The sequence below is a fragment of the Coregonus clupeaformis genome, chromosome 18 (assembly GCF_020615455.1).
Source record: "Coregonus clupeaformis isolate EN_2021a chromosome 18, ASM2061545v1, whole genome shotgun sequence".
Taxonomy (NCBI): Eukaryota; Metazoa; Chordata; class Actinopteri; order Salmoniformes; family Salmonidae; genus Coregonus; species Coregonus clupeaformis.
Window position 1 is genome coordinate 50,808,019 of NC_059209.1, and position 20,175 is coordinate 50,828,193.

At 41.1% G+C, this 20,175-nt stretch overlaps 2 protein-coding genes across 12 annotated transcripts in view; both read left to right on the top strand.

Moving 5' to 3' along the window:
- LOC121530953 (ankyrin-1-like) overlaps positions 1–5,389 on the top strand; it is a 70,942-nt gene extending 65,553 nt beyond the window's left edge. For all 11 annotated transcript variants that reach the window (XM_045226924.1, XM_045226927.1, XM_045226928.1 and 8 more), the window contains one exon: positions 1,195–5,389. In XM_045226924.1, the coding sequence (XP_045082859.1) occupies positions 1,195–1,230 (36 nt within the window). In that variant the 3' untranslated portion in view covers positions 1,231–5,389. The remainder of the gene's footprint in view (positions 1–1,194) is intronic.
- A 512-nt stretch (positions 5,390–5,901) lies between these two features.
- On the top strand, positions 5,902–17,405 carry LOC121530955 (eukaryotic translation initiation factor 4E-binding protein 2). The gene is made up of 3 exons (XM_041836358.1): positions 5,902–6,318; positions 16,356–16,550; positions 16,846–17,405. Exons 1-3 carry the CDS (start codon positions 6,183–6,185, stop codon positions 16,875–16,877), a joined length of 363 nt encoding a protein of 120 aa, XP_041692292.1. The 5' UTR covers positions 5,902–6,182; the 3' UTR covers positions 16,878–17,405.
- The last annotated feature ends 2,770 nt before the right edge of the window (positions 17,406–20,175 follow it).

Below are 20,175 nucleotides of genomic sequence, written 5' to 3' on the forward strand. Positions count from 1 at the left end.
TAATACTGCTAAAAATGTGGCAAAGCAAGTACCTTTTTGTCCTCAATATTATGTGTGTTATGTTTGGGGCAAATCCAATACAACACATTACTGAGTACCACTCTCCATATTTTCAAGCATAGTGGTGGCGGCATCATGTTATGGGTATGCTTGTAGTCGTTAAGGACTGGGGAGGTTTTCAGGATAAAAAAGAAATGGAATGGAGCTAAACACAGGCAAAATCCTAGAGGAAAACCTGGTTCAGTCTGCTTTCCACCAGACACTGGGAGATTAATTAATCTTTCAGCAGGACAATAACCTAAAACACAAGGCCAAATCTACACAGGAGTTGCTTACCAAGAAGACAGTGAATGTTCCTGAGTGATCGAGTTACAGTTTTGACTTAAAATCGGCTTGAAAATCTATGGCAAGACTTAAATGGTTGTCTAGCAATGATCAACAATCAATTTGACGGAGCTTGAAGAATTTTGAAAAGAATAATGGGCAAATATTGTATAATCCAGGTGTGCAAAGCTCTTAGAGACTTACCCAAAAAGACTTACAGCTGTAATCACTGCCAAATGTGATTCTAACAATGTATTGACTAAGGGGTGGGAATACATATGTAAATTTGATATTTCTGTATTTCATTTTCAATACATTTGCAGAAATTTCTAAGAATATGTTTTCGCTTTGTCATTATGGGGTATTATGTGTAGATGGGTGAGAAAAAAATATATTTAATCAATTTTGAATGCAGGCTGTAACACAACAAAATGTAGACTAAGTCAAGGGGTATGAATACTTTCTGAAGGCACTGTATATGTGACTCTGGAGTCCCCTATTTCCAAGCTTGAAAGGAAGGTTGGGGTAAATTGTCTCTTTATCCAAGGACATTTGTAAGACAAGCTCTAACCTAGCTACTGTTAGAAACCCTAATATGTGAATGCTTCCATACCAGGTTACTGCTTGGCTAATGGAAAAACGCTGCCATAGATTTTAACTAACCTGGTATTGCCGATACTCCTTTCGTTCTCAATTACATAAAACAGTTATCTTATAAATGTCCAGTTGCAGATGGTTCTACAAACAGTAGAGAAAACTCAGAAGGACAGCTGCATACCGATCCAACAGAACTGTTTGGTCAGATTCTCCTCACACTGATGGGAAGCTTGTCCTTGCTCCATATAAACCTCTGTTTCTTTTTCCCTCCAGGAGTTGAACCCCACACCAAAACAATCCTACTTATGACACATGACTGGCAGCAATAGACAGGAGGAAGAGTGCACATGAAGAGGAGTGTAATAATGGAGATAAAAGAAGAGAGATCTGAACGACAAAACCCCAACTTCATAATAACGACAACCACAATGGCTACGCCGATGATCGGCACGCACCGGAGAAGGAAATGGATTTACTTGTAGTTTTCGTACTTTTTTTTTTTTTAAAGAAACAATCAAAAAAACATCAAGTACTAGACTAGAAGCATGATTTCGTATAAAACAAAAACCAAACAGAGACAACAAAAAAACTAGCAACCAAAATGTGCTTCCTGTTATATGTATCAGCATGAATGACTGCTGGCGCATGGCCTGTCTTTAACTACAGTACTAGGGGTTATGGGGGTGGGTTGGGGGAGGGAGGGAAGGGATCACTCCCATTTGGGATGGGAGGTCATGATGGGGTGTAGGGAAAGGTGAATACGTCATACGTCCCTTTCCTGAAGAAAAAGGGCAGTGTTTGTTTGTGAAACTTCTGAAAAGGGAGTCTGTTAAATACTCTAAATTATTTCTAGGCAAAGGTTTGCTCCCCCCTCCCTGTCACACTAATCAAACTCTTCTAGCAAACAAACAAACATCACCACAGGCTAGTTTTAGCCTTCTTATGTCCTACTGTCCCACTATCCCACTCCAGTAGCATACACTTAGGATATTGGCGTTGTACATACTATATGCACTTAAATGCTACGTGACTGAGTGTTACGTGTGTTTTATGTCACAAAAACCCTATGCGATACTGATGATGCTGCTGCTGTTTCAGATCTTCTGCCCTGGTTTTCTTGTTTGGTTAACTCTATGCGTATATTCTATATATCTTGATCTGTGTGGGTATAAGAACAAACAAAACAAAACTTTGTGTCATTCTGCCTGTTTTATCTGTCCGTTTTTGTGTGTCCGATTATTTGTTATTTTGTGATTTTCATGTGCTCCCTCCCTTTGCTCCCTTCAGCTCACCTAGAGGGCATTATTGGCTTCAGATACATTTCACAGTTCTTTGTGTTTTAGGAAGAGGAGTTTCTGTGTTGACTTGCATCCCCAACCACATAACCAACCTCCCCAGAGTGGTTTGTGTGTTTCCAAGTTGAATGTTATTGGAGTAAAGGCTGGTGCGATTATTAGGACTTTGAGTAGACCTTTCCCCTACCCTACGAGTAGACCTTTCCCCTACCCTACAGTATGTGTGCAGCTATAGTCCAGTTTGTCTGGTGGATCCTGTCACCACCATCTCCTGTATGCAGCCCACCTCAGGCATCTATACACCCCATCCTCCCTGCACCTCTCCCTGCACTCCCCCAGTCCCTCTCAATGTGGATATAGTAGTCCTGTCCTCTACCAGCTGAGGTCAGGGTTTCCTAATAATTAATGTAGCATCTCCCCTCTGTTGTGTCTTTGTCACACAGCGACAGTGTTTCTGTCTGATATCACAGGATATATCCAAGAGAGAGTTTAAGATCATCTCAGCACCTACCCGTCATTCGATAAGGGTAAATAAGTAACTTGACCACCACAGGCAATAATGTAGCTTTGGTTAAGCTGGTTACAGGTGAGAGTCAGCCAGAGAGAGGAACGTAGCTACTGAGATTTGTAAGTGTTGGGATTGTAAGTGTTGTTTGTTTTGTTGGCAACTCTCAGAAGTGTAGCGAAGACAGCCAGCCACCAATCACTGTGATTAAAAACTGTAATATTGACCCCACAACTGTGAGCCCACACAACCCCACCCCAAACCTGTCTCCTGTCCTCTTACCCCTCTCCTCATGTCCGTACAACCCTACCCTGTTTCCCATCAGAAATGTATTGTTGGATGTTCGTTTAAAGGAAAGCAATAACTTTGGTTGAAGGAGTAGGTCTTTATGTGTGTGTGTGTGTGTGTGTTTGTGTGTGCTATGATCCCCCTGATCCCTCACTACTTTGACCTTAGATGTACTGTCTGATCAGGACCAATGACCTTAGATGTACTGTCTGATCAGGACCAATGCCAGAACCCAAGTAACCCACCTGCTATCCACTTGACCTGCATGGAACAGAAAGAGTTTCCATTTTGGTTGTGTAAAGTAGACCAAGGAGACAAGTTAGTGGACTGAGTTACTGGTTAGGGTTGTTGGAGAGTTCTCCTCTTAATCAAAATGTTTTTCTCCCAGTCCCAACAGTGTTTGGTTCTTGTGTGCGATTGTGTGTGTTTGAAGGTTGGGGGGGCAAGGAATCTAACTTCGTACCAGCCATTCCCTGAGTTTTATGCAAGCCGTCAAATGTCTCATTTTCAAACTCATCAAGGGAATGTAGCAACACTGAAAAACAGCTAAAAGTGTCCACTCATTGTTGATTTAAGCCTTAATGACATTCATATTTTCTTTTAAGGAGAAATTCGAATGGTGTGTGCGTGCATGTGTGAGTGTGTGTAATGAGTCCTCTGATTGTAAGTACAATTGAGACTGACACAGTACAACAGCATTTAGTGTTGACAAATGACAGTGCAGGGTTGAGGGAGGTAAATTGGCATGGGTGTGAAGGTGATGTGACACTACTGCTGGACATAGAACAGAGGCTCTCCAGTCCCTGACCTAATTCAAACAATACATGGTTTACAGTAGTGTTATCTCAGTACAGTATACCATCCTACATCATATTAGATGTAATACATCCTCTTGGCATTGTATCGTAACTGATCTAATACATTACATTTCTCATATTGTAGGAAAATGTGTCACAAACACTCCAGAGAGTATATGAATCAACACTCTTTGCAATAATAATACCCATACATTTAAATGAATCTCCAGTCCAGGCCCATGCTTTATCTGCCTCTGTAGCCACAGATAATGAATGTAAGGTGTTGCGCTGTAGATGTTAGTTGAGTAGGAAGGCTAGATGTCAGGCTGTTTGAGTCTATCTATGGAACTCAGGATCTGTTGTTGTTTATCAAAGAAACTGTATAAAACTGAACACTCATATATATGCATACATATTCATAAGTCAATGCAACCCATCCATGCATAATCTGAACGAGCAAGAGAAAGAGAACAAATCTTCAGCTCAGGACTTTGCTCTGAGACATTTTATCATCTATCCCTCCCTCTGCACCATTAAAAGATATCACTTTTATGACCCCACCTTGACTAGGTCAAAGCTATGGGGCAACAGAGAGAGGAATGGTGATGCCAAAGTGGAGCGCTACCATGTGACAGCTTAAGGTTGGCTCAGTAAGAGCTTTAGTAAGGCAAGACATACAAACATTCTACATCCATTATGCTTCTTAGTTTGTTTTCAGTGTCTGGTCATTGTGTATACGTCCAGTCTTTAAGTCTGGATGTAATGAGCCGGGGTTGACAGGGAATACAGGGCTATGTGGATCTATGGGGAAAGAGCGTTAGTTAGACAACTCTCTGAGAAAACATGGTGGCTTCATTTGCTAGGTTTTTTTAGATGGCAAGCATCTTTCCTCAACACCGCCCACCCCCATTCCATCCCTGCTCCCTAAAACCAAAAAGAGATTGAGCCAGTTCTAAGACTTCCTTCCACACAGTGACAGGTTGAGAAGAGGAGTCAATGAGAGGGATGAGTGGATAGGACTTTAGATTTATTCAAAGTTACAGTGAAAATATCATGAACTGAAGGACTATGGAGGTGACGACATACACCAAGTTCATGCAAAAAAATATTAACTGTTGCAAAAACTAGAGAACACATGTATACTCCTTTAGAATGTATTGAAGACATTATTAACGCAATAGCATATTACTCAATACTTAGGAATGCAACTGCGCACATGCACAGAAAATGTTTTTAATATGAATTAATATATATATAATATATGAAAATATATATTTACTTAGAATGCTATGCACCCTTGTCAACAGGATTATAGTAATGTTATGGATGTACTTTTGGCATCATAGCTACCAAGAGACTGTTGAGTTATGGGTAATGCCTGAAACCTGAGAAAAATAGGGGCCTTGTGGGTATTTTAACTTGTTTTGTTTGCTTTTTTTATTGTTATGGAGAGGTCAAATATGGAAAAAAAATATATACATGTACAAGCCTTTTAATCAAATGAAATCCGAAGACATCTATAGATAATTTACCCTGTACACCAGCTCAAATAATTTACAAAATTAATAAAGAAATGAAATGTCCCTGTGTTTGTGTGTGTGTGAGTTTGTATGAGATTAGTATTATTTTACTTGTTGAATGTATGTGGACAATATTAATACATTTCACCAGATGGCAGTAGGCCTATAGCTTATTTTTTTCAATGGCTCTGAAGTTTTCACAGTGGGGGTATTGTTTCACAGTAGGATCTGGTAGGGAGCATATCTGGCAATGAGAAATCGGTTGTATTATCATGAAAGTTTTATCATTAAAGTCCTGGAGCATTATGTCAGTAATTGCTCAGGATATTGAATAGGTCAGCTTTACTCAAAAGCCATGCATTGCATCCATCATCATATTAGTATTAAGTTTCTAGCATGTTCAAGATCACAGACACACTGATTAACAGTATCATATTATTACACTGAATTGATTGATGCCTAAATCAGTTTGGCTCACTCGCTATTTTCCAATTTGGACATTTGGCGATTTACTGTATATAAGAAGCAACACCATCCAACAGTGGGGGGCGATATAATACCAATGAGTGAGTGCTGAGGGTGAGCGTGGAAGAACGTGTGCTAAGGTCCTTTAATAAAGAACCTGGCCTGTTCTATAGGTTTGCGTGTGGGAATGTGTGACTAGTTAACGTTATTTGTACTTATGACAAAAAAAATTATATATTTTATGAAAAAGCAGCTAGTTTGCTATTGAACCAAAGCAAAGAACTGAGGAAACCACAACAGACAGCACGTTGTTTGCGTTGTTGTTTTTCATGTCCAGGATCTTTAAATTGTCTCATTTGTAGATATTAGAAAACGGCCCTGTGTTTTGAAAATGTCTTCGGGCTGTCAGAAAAACACTACTAGCAAGTCCATTCCGACCAGACGGGTGACTATAAACGACGCCGCGCACATGCCCCACGACTACTCCACAACTCCCGGAGGAACTCTGTTCAGCATAACTCCTGGAGGTAACGTTAGCTATAGTAGCTAGCTAGCCTTTATATAACTATATAGATTTGTGTTATATGCCATATGTAACTCAAGGGGAAATTATTAGATTGGCAGCCTGATTATTATGCGCTCGAGCTATGCAGGTGCCCAGAACACAACCTCGATGCGTTGTCAAATCTCTATACAAAGGACACATGGCTAGCAGTCACATTTATTTAGCTAAATGTTTGTGGTGCAGTATTGTACACTGACAAACGCTTTAACTTCAGCTGCTATATGCTCATGCCTCATTGCATTGCATCCTCAGTGACTTGTTTTGATTTTGTTTCTGCTGGCGTGCCATTGTTTGCGTCAGCTTGTTAACCATAGCTAACTCGCGTTAGCGTAACTTTTCGTACACCACCACGATGATCAACATGTACGAGCTGGTGTGACTTGATATCAGTAAGAGTATTTCTTCAATCAGCTGTCTCAGCTAATAGCTGGAAGTAATGGTAACTTATAGACAACTACTACATAGCTATGAGAGCTCGTCACTTGGCTTAATTATTTAACTGCACAAAACAGCTTGTTAGCTAACTAGCTAGTTTAGTAGTAGTTACAGCCAATGCCTGTAAATTACAGCAGGGTTTCCCAAACTCTGTACTGCGCGCCCCCTCCCTGGTGCACGGTTTGGTTTTTGCCCTAGCACCTATACAGCTGATTCAAATAACCAACTCATCATCAAGCTTTGATTATTTGAAACCCTGGTTTACAGCATGGCAACAACAGATTAAGTGACATGCACAGGCAATAGCACACTATTGCAAATGAACAATGTGATTACGCAATGGAAATTACAAGTTTTCCCTCTTTTTAATGAAGTTAAATGAAAACAGACAGGGCAGGGATATGGGTATGATTACCAATAAGTATTACCTCTAATTAGCCCTAATTGACAACATGGACTGTTGTCAGCTTTTTCCTCGATCGGAGTTTAGGTGTGCACTATATAAATTCAATTCATCTTCTGTTTTATGACAGGCGTCTAACATTTCATGCATTCTAGGATTTTAGGCTTTTATTAGGATCCCCATTAACTGTTGCAAAAGCCACAGCAATTCTTCCTAGGGACCACCCATACGTAAAAATGTATGTACACATGACTGTAAGTCGCTTTGGATAAAAGCGTCTGCTAAACGGCATATTATTATAACATAAAGCATGACAATACAGAACAATAATAGACAAGAACAGAGCTACATACGTTTAAAAATAGATCCTGTGCTGACCGAACACTGCATACATAACTTATACATACCAGTTAACATTTACATACAAGTGTAATGAAGTCAGATAGGGGAGAGGAGTTGCTTTTTGTTTTTTTTAAACCAGGTTTGGTGTTCACTTGGGCTATCTGAGATGGAAGGGAGTTCCATGCAATCATGGCTCTAAAACGTATTTTACCTGAATTTGTTCTGGACCTGGGGGCTGTGAAAAGACCCCTGGTGGCATGTCTGGTGGGGTAAGTGCAAACAATTTGGAATTTCCAACACATTCATGTTTCTAATAAAAACAAGAAGCGATGCAGTCAGTCTCTCCTCAACTTTTAGCCAAAAGAGGCTGGAATGCATAGTATTGCTATTATTTTTTATTTTATTTCACCTTTATTTAACCAGGTAAGCCAGTTGAGAACAAGTTCTCATTTACAACTGCGACCTTTCTTAGGTCGTTCTTTGCAGCACCTGACCATATGACTGGGCAATAATAAAGATAAGATAGAACTAGAGCCTGCAGGACTTGCTTTGTAGAGTGTGATGTAAAAAAAAAAGCTGAGCATCTCTTTATCACGGACAGATCTCTCCCCATCTTTACAACCATTGACTTGTAATTGAACCATTATGCTTTGACCAAGACAGTTTACAATCTAAGGTAACACCAAGTAGTTTAGTCTACTCAACTTGCTCAACAGCCACATTATTCATTATCAGATTCAGCTGAGGTCTAAATTTAGGGAATGCTTTGCACCAAATACAATGCTTTTAATTTTAGAGATGTTCAGGACTAGGTTATTACTGCTCACCCATTCTAAAACTGACTGCAACTCTTTGTTTAGGGTTGCAGTGATTTCATTAGCCGTGTTTGCTGACACGTATAATGTTGAATCATCCGCATACATGGACACACAGGCTTTACTTAAGGCTAGCGGTAGGTCATTAGTAAAACTAGAAAACAGTAAAGGCCCAAGAGAGCTGCCCTGCAACACACCACACTTCAACTTTCTTTCTTACTTGTTATATTCATAGGATGCATTATATGCACATTGCACATGCATGTGTGGTTACATCTGTGCAACAACTGACATGAGTCCTTTCATATCGTGTGAAGCAGGTATAGCAAGCAGGTAGAGACTAGAGTGCATTGCAAAGTAAACATACCTGACATTATCTGACATTTTAAAGTATCTGAGATTTTAAGCAGTCCCAGAGAACATATTTGTTGCATGATTCATGCATGGCTTGCATGCCATTGTGAATTGAATTATGAATATGTAGGCTAGGACACTGTTGCCTGTCGTGATTTTTTAAAAAGCGTTTCCACATGGAAAAGTCTAAACAGAATCCTTGTGACATACCAACTCTGAGGTAACCCTATTGAAATTGACATTTTAAAACAGCTATGGTTTAGGGTAGGGTCGTTCCAATGATTCTGGAAAGCACTAACTGTTTCCACACGAGGCCTTTCACTTCCTCCCTCTTCACTTGGTCACAGCTGAATTGTTGTTGGCGGCGTTCAACACTGATTCAGAGATGATTAACGCACTAGCAGGACGTGCCAGGTCATGTTGCAGTTCCTTATCTTTCAGTAGCAGCTGTATTGCATGAACCATGAACCCTCTGTCATGAGACACCATTAACAAATGAGACGCATGTAGAGCTTTTCCTAGAACTTTCAATGCATTTATCATTTTAAATGCATTGAATGATATGTAAAATATGCAATAACAAGCAAGATATGATGGATAACATTTATTTCCTACTCATTTCCTGAATTATAGTGATATTTGTTTCTTGACGTGGTGATGTTGAAAATGTATAGTTTTGACAATATCGCAATATTATTTTTGCGCTAGTTGGCTGTACCTGCACCAAAACTCCAGTATTTTTCCTTCTAAGCTTGTTATCCATTTTCTTTTTAAATAGGGAGCCAATTAGTTTTCAGCACTTTTATTTCCATGATTGATAAACACTTTTCTCATGGCTCTCTCTTGTCCCTCTGCAGCATACATATGGTAAGCAATATGTTTGGAACATCGAATCGCAATAAAATCACAGTATCGAATCGCATTACATATAGAATTGTGAGAATCACAATACATATTTATTTTGTTTTACTTTTATTTAGACTGGATCACCATTGAGACCAGGGTCTCATTCTCAAGGGAGCCCTTTGAACATGAACTTTAATGCAGGGAAACTTAAATCAGTTTTACCTAATTTCTACCAGCATGTTAAATATGCAACCAGATGGAAAAAAAAACTCTACACCACCTTTACTCCACACACAGAGACACGTACAAAGCTCTCCCTCACACTCCATTTAGCAAATCGGACCATAATTCTATCCTCCTGATTCCTGCTTACAAGCAAAAACTAAAGCAGGAAGCACTAGTGACTCGGGCAATAGAAAAATGGTCAGATGAAGCAGATGCTAAGCTACAGGACTGTTTTGCTAGCACAGACTGGAATATGTTCCGGGATTCTTCCGATGGCATTGAGGAGTACACCACATCAGTCACTGGCTTCATCAATAAGTGCATCCATGACGTCGTCCCCACAGTGATTGTACGTACATACCAGAAGCCATGGATTACAGGCAACATCCGCACTGAGCTAAAGGGTAGAGCTGCCGCTTTCAAGGAGTGGGACTAACCCGGAAGCTTATAAGAAATCCTGCTATGCCCTCCAACGAACCATCAAACAGGCAAAGCGTCAATACAGGACTAAGATCGAAACGTACTACACCGGCTCCGACGCTCGTCGGATGTGGCAGGGCTTACAAACTATTACAGACTACAAAGGGAAGCACAGCGACACAAGCCTACCAGACAAGCTAAATTACTTCTATGCTCGCTTCGAGGCAAGTAACACTGAAACATGCATGAGAGCATCAGCTGTTCCAGATGACTGTGTGATCACGCTCTCCGTAGCCGATGTAAGACCTTTAAACAGGTAAACAGTCACAAGGCCGCATGGCCAGACGGATTACCAGGACGTGTACTCCGTGCAAGCACTGACCAAGTGTCTTCACTGACATTTTCAACCTCTCCCTGTCTGAGTCTATAATACCAACATGTTTCAAGCAGACCACCATAATCCCTGTGCCCAATAACAGTAACGTAACCTGCCTAAATGACTACCGACCCGTAGCACTGACGTCTGTAGCCATGAAGTGCTTTGAAAGGCTGGTCATGGCTCACATCAACACCATTATCCCAGAAACCCTAGACCCACCCAATTTGCATACCGCCCCAACAGATCCACAGATGATGCAATCTCTTTTGCGCTCCACACTTCCCTTTCACACCTGGACAAAAGGAACACCTATGTGAGAATGCTATTCATTGACTACAGCTCAGCGTTCAACACCATAGTGCCCTCAAAGCTCATCACTAAGCTAAGGACCCTGGGACTAAACACCTCCCTCTGCAACTGGATCCTGGACTTCCTGACGGGCCGCCCCCAGGTGGTAACTGTAGGTAACAACACATCTGCCACAACACATCTGATCCTCAACACGGAGGCCCCTCAGGTGTGCGTGCTCAGTCCCCTCCTCTACTCCCTGTTCACTCATGACTGCATGGCCAGGCACGACTCCAACACCATTACGTTTGCCGATGACACAACAGTGGTAGGCCTGATCACCGACAATGACGAGACAGCCTATAGGGAGGAGGTCAGAGGCCTGGCCGTGCGGTGCCAGGATAACAATCTCTCCCTTAACGTGATCAAGACAAAGGAGATGATTGTGGACTACAAGAAAAATAAGAGGACTGAGCACGCCACCATTCTCATCGACGGGGCTGTAGAGTAGGTTGAGAGCTTCAAGTTCCTTGGTGTCCACATCACCAACAAACTAACATGGTCCAAGCACGACAAAACCTTTTCCCCATAAGGAGACTGAAAAGATTTGGCATGGGTCCTCAGATCCTCAAAAGGTTCTACAGGTGCACCACCTGACTGGTTGCATCACCGCCTGGTATGGCAACTGCTCGGTCTCTGACTGCAAGGCGCTACAGAGGGTGGTGCGTACGGCCCAGTACATCACTGGGGCCAAGCTTCCTGCCATCCAGGACCTCTATACCATGTGGTGTCAGAGGAAGGCCCTCAAAATTGTCAAAGACTCCAGCCACCCTAGTCATAGACTGTTCTCTCTGCTACCGCACGGCAAGCGGAACCAGAGCGCAAAGTCTAGGTCCAAGAGGCTTCTAAACAGCTTCTTCTACCCCCAAGCCATAAGACTCCTGAACATCTAATCAAATGGCTACCCAGACTATTTGCATTGCCCCCCCCCCCCTTACGCTGCTGCTACTCTGATTTATTATCACATTTTCATAACTCTACCTACATGTACATATTACCTCAATTACCTCGACTATTTGTGCCCCCGCACATTGACTCGGTACCGGTACCCCCTGTATATAGCCTCGCTATTGTTATTTTTACTGCTGCTCTTTAATTATTTGTTACTTTTATTTCATATTGTTTTATATTGTATTTTTTGGTATTCTTTCTTAACTGCATTGTTGGTTAAGGGCTTTTAAGTAAGCATTTCACTGTAAGGTATTCGGCGCATGTGACGATTTGATGAACACAATTCAATACAACAATGCAAAATAACATCAATACAATAAATACAAGATTAATCAAAACAAACACAACTATCACATATTATCTCCCTCAAAATTGATCTAAACTATCCAATGGAGACCAGCGAGTCAAATCCCCAGCTCAGTGGAGACCCGTGGGACCTCCAGAACCAGCCAATCCAGAGAGCGGGTCTGAAAATTGCTGGATCTCCGATTTAATACGTGAGCTGAGGTAATGGGGATTCTGAAGAACTGTTTTAAATACAAAAAGTAGCCAATGCTGAGCCCTTCTGGTAGTCAGACTCCCAGCCAACAGAACTATACAAAATGCAGTGATATGTACGAATATTGTCCACAGTGATAAAACGCAGTGCTGAGTGATAGACTGAGTCTAAGGTTTTTAAAACAGAGGCTGCCGCATGCATGTAGACTATATCACCATAATCAAGTACTGGGAGAAGCGTTGCTTGAACCATCTTCCTCATACTTTCCAAAGTGAGGCAGGATTTATTACTAGAAAAGAAGCTAAGCTTTTTTGTCAGTTTTTAATAATATAATAATAATATGCCATTTAGCAGACGCTTTTATCCAAAGCGACTTACAGTCGTGTGTATACATTTTTACGTATGGGTGGTCCCGGGGATCGAACCCACTACCCTGGCGTTACATGCGCCATGCTCTACCAATTGAGCTACAGAGGATGTGTGTTTTAAGAGAGTTTATCTTCAATCCAAATACCCAAGTACTTATAATGTGGAACTTGCTCAATTTGGGCTTCCTTTAATGTGCAAATATGCAGGTCTTCAGGGTCAATATTACGAGACCTAGAGAACAACATACATTTGGTTTTATTAGCATTTAGCACTAGTTTAAGATCAGTAAGCGATTTTTGAATTGAGTCAAAACCATGTTGAAGGTCATGAATGGCCTGCTGTACTAAGGGGGCACAGGAGTAAATAACTGTATGATCCGCGTAGAGATCGATGTTACAGGTTTTAACAGATAGACCCAATATTATTTATATAAATAGTGAAGAGAACAGGGCACACCTTTTGTAATATTGAGGAAACTGCATTTGATACCGTCAGTAAGCACACATTGTGACCTGTCCGTTAGATAGTTATTGAACCAATTGCAAGATGCCTATTTCAGACAACCTTTGAACAAGTAAGAAATTGTCAACTGTGTCAAAAGCCTTCGACAAGTCAATAAATAAGGCAGCGCAAGGATTTTTATGGTCTAAACAATATAGAACATCAAAGACAAGTGTAGCCGCTGAAACAGTGCTATATCCAGGTCTAAAACCAGATTGGTGCTCATTAAGAATAGAATGAGAAGTTAAAACAGTTCTAAGCTGAGAGTTGGCCAGGGACTCTAAAACTTTGTCAAGGCAAGTTAGCTTGGAAATTGGACGATAGGTATCCAATTCAGAAGGATCTCCGCCTTTTGTGTAGGGGGAGGACTTGTGCCGTTTTCCAGATCTTACGGATAACCCCAGAAATAATTGTCAAGTTAAAACTATAGGTTCATGATTTTGCAATAAGTGGGGCAGAAAGCTGTAGCAAAAAGGGATCAAGTGTGTCAGCCTCAGTGGATTGTTTTACAACGCTCTTCAATAAGACACTTAGTACATCATAGACATCAAATGGTTGAAATGAAAATTAGGAATCGGCACCTAAGTATCGTGATAATATCTCATCCTGAAGTCCCTTGCAATTCCCACCCCTAATTCCCTATAGTGCACTACTTTTGACCAGGGCCTGTAAATAGGGAATAGGGTGCCATTTGATAGGGAATAGGGTGCCATTTGGGATGCACTCACAGTCCAGTTTCCCTCTCTAATATTAATCCAAGGTTAACAGGAGGGGTAATGTACGGAGGGCTGCCACGGGTTACTCCTCTGCCATTTTGCTGAGGTTTGTCCTTTTGGGCCACTTATCAGTAGCCTGTGGGAAATTCTGTCACAGAAAGCAGCTGACCGATATATGTAGGCTAGCTTGCCTTGAACCACCCATTGGTGAGCAGATATCAGTGACTGATTGTACCCTGTGGATAGAACAGCACAGAGGACAGTACAAGCAGAACCGTTTTGCACATACACTACCAGTCAAAAGTTTGGACACACCTACTCATTCAAGGGTTTTTCTTTATAAAAAATATTTTACATTGTAGAATAATAGTGAAGACATCAAAACTATGAAATAACACATATGGAATCATGTAGTAACCAAAAAAGTGTTAAACAAATCAAAATATATTGTATATTTGAGATTCTTCAAATAGCCACCCTTTGCCTTGATGACAGCTTTGCACACTCTTGGCATTCTCTCAACCAGCTTCATGAGGTAGTCACCTGGAATGCATTTCAATTAACAGGTGTGCTGCCTTAAAAGTTAATTTGTGGAATTGATTTCCTACTTAATGCGTTTGAGCCAATCAGTTGTTGTAGGGGGGAGGGGGGTATACAGAAGATGGCCCTATTTGGTAAAATACCAAGTCCGTATCATGGCAAGAACAGCTCAAATAAGCTAAGAGAAATGACAGTCCATGATTACTTTAAGACATGAAGGTCAGTCAATACGGAAAATGTCAAGAACTTTGAAAGTTTCTTCAAGTGCAGTCGCAAAAACTATCAAGCGCTATGATGAAACTGGCTCTCATTAGGACCACCACAGGAACGGAAGACCCAGAGTTACCTCTGCTGCAGAGGATAAGTTCATTAGTTACCAGCCTTAGAAATTGCAGCCCAAATAAATGCTTCACAGAGTTCAAGTAACAGACACATCTCAACATCAACTGTTAAGAGGGGACTGCGTGAATCAGGCATTCATGGTCGAATTGCTGCAAAGAAACCACTACTAAAGGACACCAATAAGAAGAAGAGACCTACTTGGGCCAAGGAACACGAGTAATGGACATTAGACCGGTGGAAATGTGTCCTTTGGTCTGGAGTCCAAATTTGAGATTTTTGGTTCCAACCACCGTGTCTTTGACGATCTCCGCATGTGAAGTTCCCACCGTAAAGCATGGAGGAGGAGGTGTGATGGTGTGGGGGTGCTTTGCTGGTGACACTGTCTGTGTGATTTATTTAGAATTCAAGGCACACTTAACCAGCATGGCTACCACAGCATTCTGCAGCAAAACGCCATCCCATCTGGTTTGGGCTTAGTGGGACTATCATTTGTTTTTCAACAGGACAATGACCCAACACACCTTTCAGGCAGTTTAAGGGATTTTTGACCAAGAAGGAGAGTGATGGAGTGCTGCATCGGATGACCTGGCCTCCACAATCCACCAACTTCAACCCAATTGAGATGGTTTGGGATGAGTCGGACGGCAGAGTGAAGGAAAAGCAGCCAACAAGTGCTCAGAATATGTGGGAACTCCTTCAAGATTGTTGAAAAGCATTCCAGGTGAAGCTGGTTTAGAGAATGCCAAGACTGTGCAAAGCTGTCAAGGCAAAGGGTGGATATTTGAATATAAAATATATTTTGATTTAACACTTTGTTTTGGTTACTACATGATTCCATAAGTGTAATTTCATAGTTTTGATGTCTTCATTATTATTCTACAATGTAACAAATAGTTAAAAAAATAAAGAGAAACCCTTGAATGAGTAGGTGTCCAAACTTTTGACTGGTACTGTATATATATTCGTTTTATGTTTTTTTTATTCAGTCATACGCATGCATAGCAAATAATTGAGGCGGTATGTTGATTTATGCACTTGGAGGTTATTTTGTAATGAACAGTACTTTACAAATGTATTATTATTATTAATGTAGGGCTTTCACTTCACACACGTTCTCTGTTCCAAAATATCAAATCAAATTATTGGTCACATACACATATGTAGCAGATGTTATTGTGGGTGTAGCGAAATGCTTGTGTTCCTAGCTCCAGCAGTGCAGTAGTATCTAACAATTCACAACAATACACACAAATCTAAAAGTAAAATAATGGAATTAAGAAATATATAAATATTAGGACGAGCAATGTCGGCGTGGCAATGACTAAAATACAGTAGAATAGATACCTGGTGTGAAAGAGTATGTGACGAGTGAGGTTTAACTGCAGGCTTTCAACCAAATAGGACTGCGGAACAGGATGAGTGCTATGGAGGGATTGTGCTCCTGTTTGATCCGTAACATTTGCATCACTATTTATTGAACATTTCTACCCTGACCCTCCTCTCTTTCACCTTAGGTACAAGAATCATCTACGACCGGAAGTTCCTGCTGGAGTGCCGCACTTCCCCGCTGGCCAGGGCTCCCCCGTACTCTCTCCCTGACATTCCAGGGGTCACCAGCCCACCCTCAAAACACATCAGCAATGTAAAGGCCCATAACGGAGAACCACTGAACAACAACAATATCGCTGCACCTGCTGACAACAGCGCTGGTAAGAACATGATCCAGTCAGGCAGGCCAACTATTTACTCGTATCTCAGATATTACTGTGCCAACAAAAAAAAACATTCCTGAAAACAGTCATAGGAAATAAATTCGTTTTATGGAAGATATGTTATTTAATGAGATAAAATGTTCAGATTTACTGGAACCTCGATGGAGTTTGGGTAATTTTCAGGTTTCAATATTTGCCCCTTATGTAAGTATTGCCTGTCAGACTCTTCAAATAGGCCATTATATAGGGTGAGTAGGAAATAAATAAATTAACACATGTTATGTTTGTGAAGGGGATGATGCACAGTTTGAAATGGACATCTAACTGGTGGTGGAATGAGCATTCGAGAGGAATGTGAAGCAACTTCACTTACTACCATGATGCTAAAGAAGAGGGTCAAGGGGACGCCCAGCCAATCCCCTATCCAGACTCGCTACAATATTGTCACCCTCTGTGTTTACAGATGTGTCCATTAGTTGCTGTGTGTTAATCAAAGGTAGTTCAGGAGTGTGAATGAATGTTACTCTCTTGAATCACCTCTGGTGCCTTTCTCTTGTGGACCCAGCAGCAACACTGAAAAAGACTGCCCCAGAGGAGTGGTGTGGAGGTAAAGATTCAATACAATTGTTTTCATTCTTTAAAATTATTTTGTCACTCAAATCACCCTAATCATGGGCTACTCACCCTTCACCTCTTCAAATACTGCCTTCAAAATACTTTTAATTTTTACAGATAGTGTCATACAAAGGAATGTAAAACATGTTTTTGTCGCCTTTGTTTAAATTTTGAGACAGAAAAAAAATACATTTCCACATGGTATGTAAGAAGAAGAAATAAAGCAAAGAAAACATATATTTGGTAGTAGACTTGTTTCCTAAAAAGTAACCAGTGTGAATAGAATGTGTATTCCAGAATCAGAGGATAGCTTCTGTCAAACCCTCGGGCACTCTCGGTAATCTGGCAAGTGTCATTAGTCTCATGGTAAATGGGTTGACTGACTGCAATACATGTTCCCCTCAGGGAAACGCCATTGTATCTGACAGAAAAAAACAAATGACCCACAAATGGTTATTCCACTGGTAATATAATGTAACAGTAAAAGAAAGACGATATCGATTCGCTATCTATTTAGAAAAGCGAAGTCATCATAAAACACAGACCTACTTTTCTTGAGTTCACATAGGGCTTGGGTGACTTAGTTACTATGAGTTCAAAATTACAATTCCAGCTTTTCCTGAAACATTTAATGTTAAATGTACATGAAGCCATTTGCTAATTTTACCTCTAGTCGATGTTATCTTTTGCTTTAACTCAAAACGCACTACAATGGTTGAACTTGATGTCGCTGTTCACATCCATCAGAGGCTATCGGCACCTCGGCTACACTTCCACTGGCACGCTCCCGTTCTTCTATGAAGCAAAGCGGGAAATGTCCTGCGTTTGTAGTGTGGCAGGAGTTACATCTGTGGAATTCTTCAGGAAGTTCCCTCCTGCAACTGATAACATTCCAGAACCAACAGCCTGGAAAGCGGTAATCAATACACACCAAAACGTCCTTCCTCTCATCCAAAAGCGACATGCACGTTATAAGCAGTAGGCCTATATGGCTGCGTTTAGAGGGGCAGCGCAGTTCTGATCTTTTTTTCACTGATTGGTCTTTTGAAAAAGGTCTAATGTAAAAATATCTGATGTGATTGATCAAAAGACCAATTTAGTGGAAAAAATATCTGAATTGGGCTACCTGTCTAAACGCAGCCTATGATGCATATTGGCTGCAAATGGAAGAACTTGAACAACAAGACCTATGATTTTTTTAAAAAGTAGGTTCCAGTCTTTTTTTAAACATCCATTAAATGCTTTAGAGGTGATACTTTCATGACTTTGTTATTTAGAGTATTCAATTAAATGGGTGCTTACATCTTCAGATAAATTCCAATGTAAATTGGGACATTTAGCCTTTAAGCGACTGTGATATTACCTGGCTGTGAGATGCTGTCAAACTAGTTATCTAGCAGTAAATCGGGTATTGGGTCCAGTCAGAACAAAACAAGAATGACACACCAGAGGGCCATGCAGACATTTCCCAAATTGTAAAGTCTAGCACTTCATTCTGCCTAGCCACTGTAGGGGTGTCAACCAGATGCCCTGCCAAGCAGGAACCAAGGTCTGTTCCTCTGTCAGAATTCAATAATGCACAACATCCTATGCACTGTCACTCAATCTTTTTTTTTCTGTGGAAATCTGCACCAATAAAAGTAAGGGTGCTATCCATAGGCCATTGTGAAACAACATTTAGGATACATAAACATTTAATTAATGGACATAAATTGGCTGAAATCCCAGTGTAGAATCAATATTAGCCCACCAGACTATCTGAGCAATGGGCTGACCATGAGGGTTCTGTGGGTGTGGTGGAGAACAGAAGGGGGTTGTTCATGAGGGTTTAGTGAGTGTGATAATTGACACGTGCTAGAGAAGCTGTGACACCTGGATCCTTGTCACTATCCTGAAGCTACAGCACTAACGGGAAACCCACTGGGCCAGTTCCCCATGCCCTGCCCTGGTGTCTGAACAAACACTCAAGGGTCCAACCCCAGGTCCCATAATGACCACTGCCATAGTAGGACCCAATGACCATGACAGACTTTTGTCACCCAACAGATCAGCCTGTTTAAATGGCTTTACTATTAATCAGCATGTATTGTCACGGAGGCAACAGTAATTATTCATCTGTGCTGGACACTGAGCTTTAGTTAGTTGTTAGTTAATACTGCTTTGATGATAGCCTTGAATTCAGATTTGACCTCTTGACTGTCTGTGATCACTGTTTTTAGGCTGTACTTGCATAAATTACATTAACAGCTTAGTCTTGGAACTCAACCAGCCTCTTAATTGGTGCACAGGTTTTAAAAAATGTGTGAGGGCAGTGTCCTTCCTTTTGCTAAGAGAGAGACTTAGGATAGGTGAAATTTCAGGACAGGGGAGTGTGAAGGTGTGGAAGAACACTTTGCACTTTATCCCTCCTGGCCGTGCACACAGTAGCTTCACTAACGCCACTCTGTTCTTGTTAGGGGGTCTATATGCCCCCATTCCTGTCACTCTTGCTTCCTGGCACCCCCAAAATAAACAACCGATTTTTCTTTCCACCATTCACCACCCCTGTCTTGACCCATTCAAATCAAATCAAATGTCATTTGTCACATACACGTGTTTAGCAGATGTTATAGCGGGTGTAGCGAAATGCTTGTGCTTCCTAGCCATTGCGCTGTTCATTTCCTCCCTATACCAGTCGCTTTGAACACAATCAACTAGGAAATTACTCGGCTTTGTGGCGAGGGGCAGTGATGACTCCCTATAATCTGTGCAGTAATACTATAAAAATATATGTGGATTTGAGGTGAGGATGGTAAAGCTGTTCACAAGTAACTGGTCCGAAAACTACCACCAGACTTCCGTTCGTTCATATGGGTTACCTTCAGATGAGTCCTGTGATACTTGTGGGGGTCATAGAGCAAAATGGAGAACACCATCTTGTTCGTGAGAGGCTCTGCTATTGTTCATAATAGTTTGTAGGCAAAACCGTTGAAGTTTTCGTTACATGACCGATTTATGGGACGTCTCA

What these genes read in the sequence shown, in the direction of transcription:
- LOC121530955 (XM_041836358.1), top strand. Translation starts at nt 6,183, where the DNA reads ATGTCTTCGGGCTGTCAGAAAAACACTACTAGCAAGTCCATTCCGACC. An exon ending in GTTCAGCATAACTCCTGGAG is followed by an intron (nt 6,319 to 16,355) that starts GTAACGTTAGCT and finishes CTTTCACCTTAG; the next exon opens with GTACAAGAATCATCTACGAC. An exon ending in ACCTGCTGACAACAGCGCTG is followed by an intron (nt 16,551 to 16,845) that starts GTAAGAACATGA and finishes ATGTTTGTGAAG; the next exon opens with GGGATGATGCACAGTTTGAA.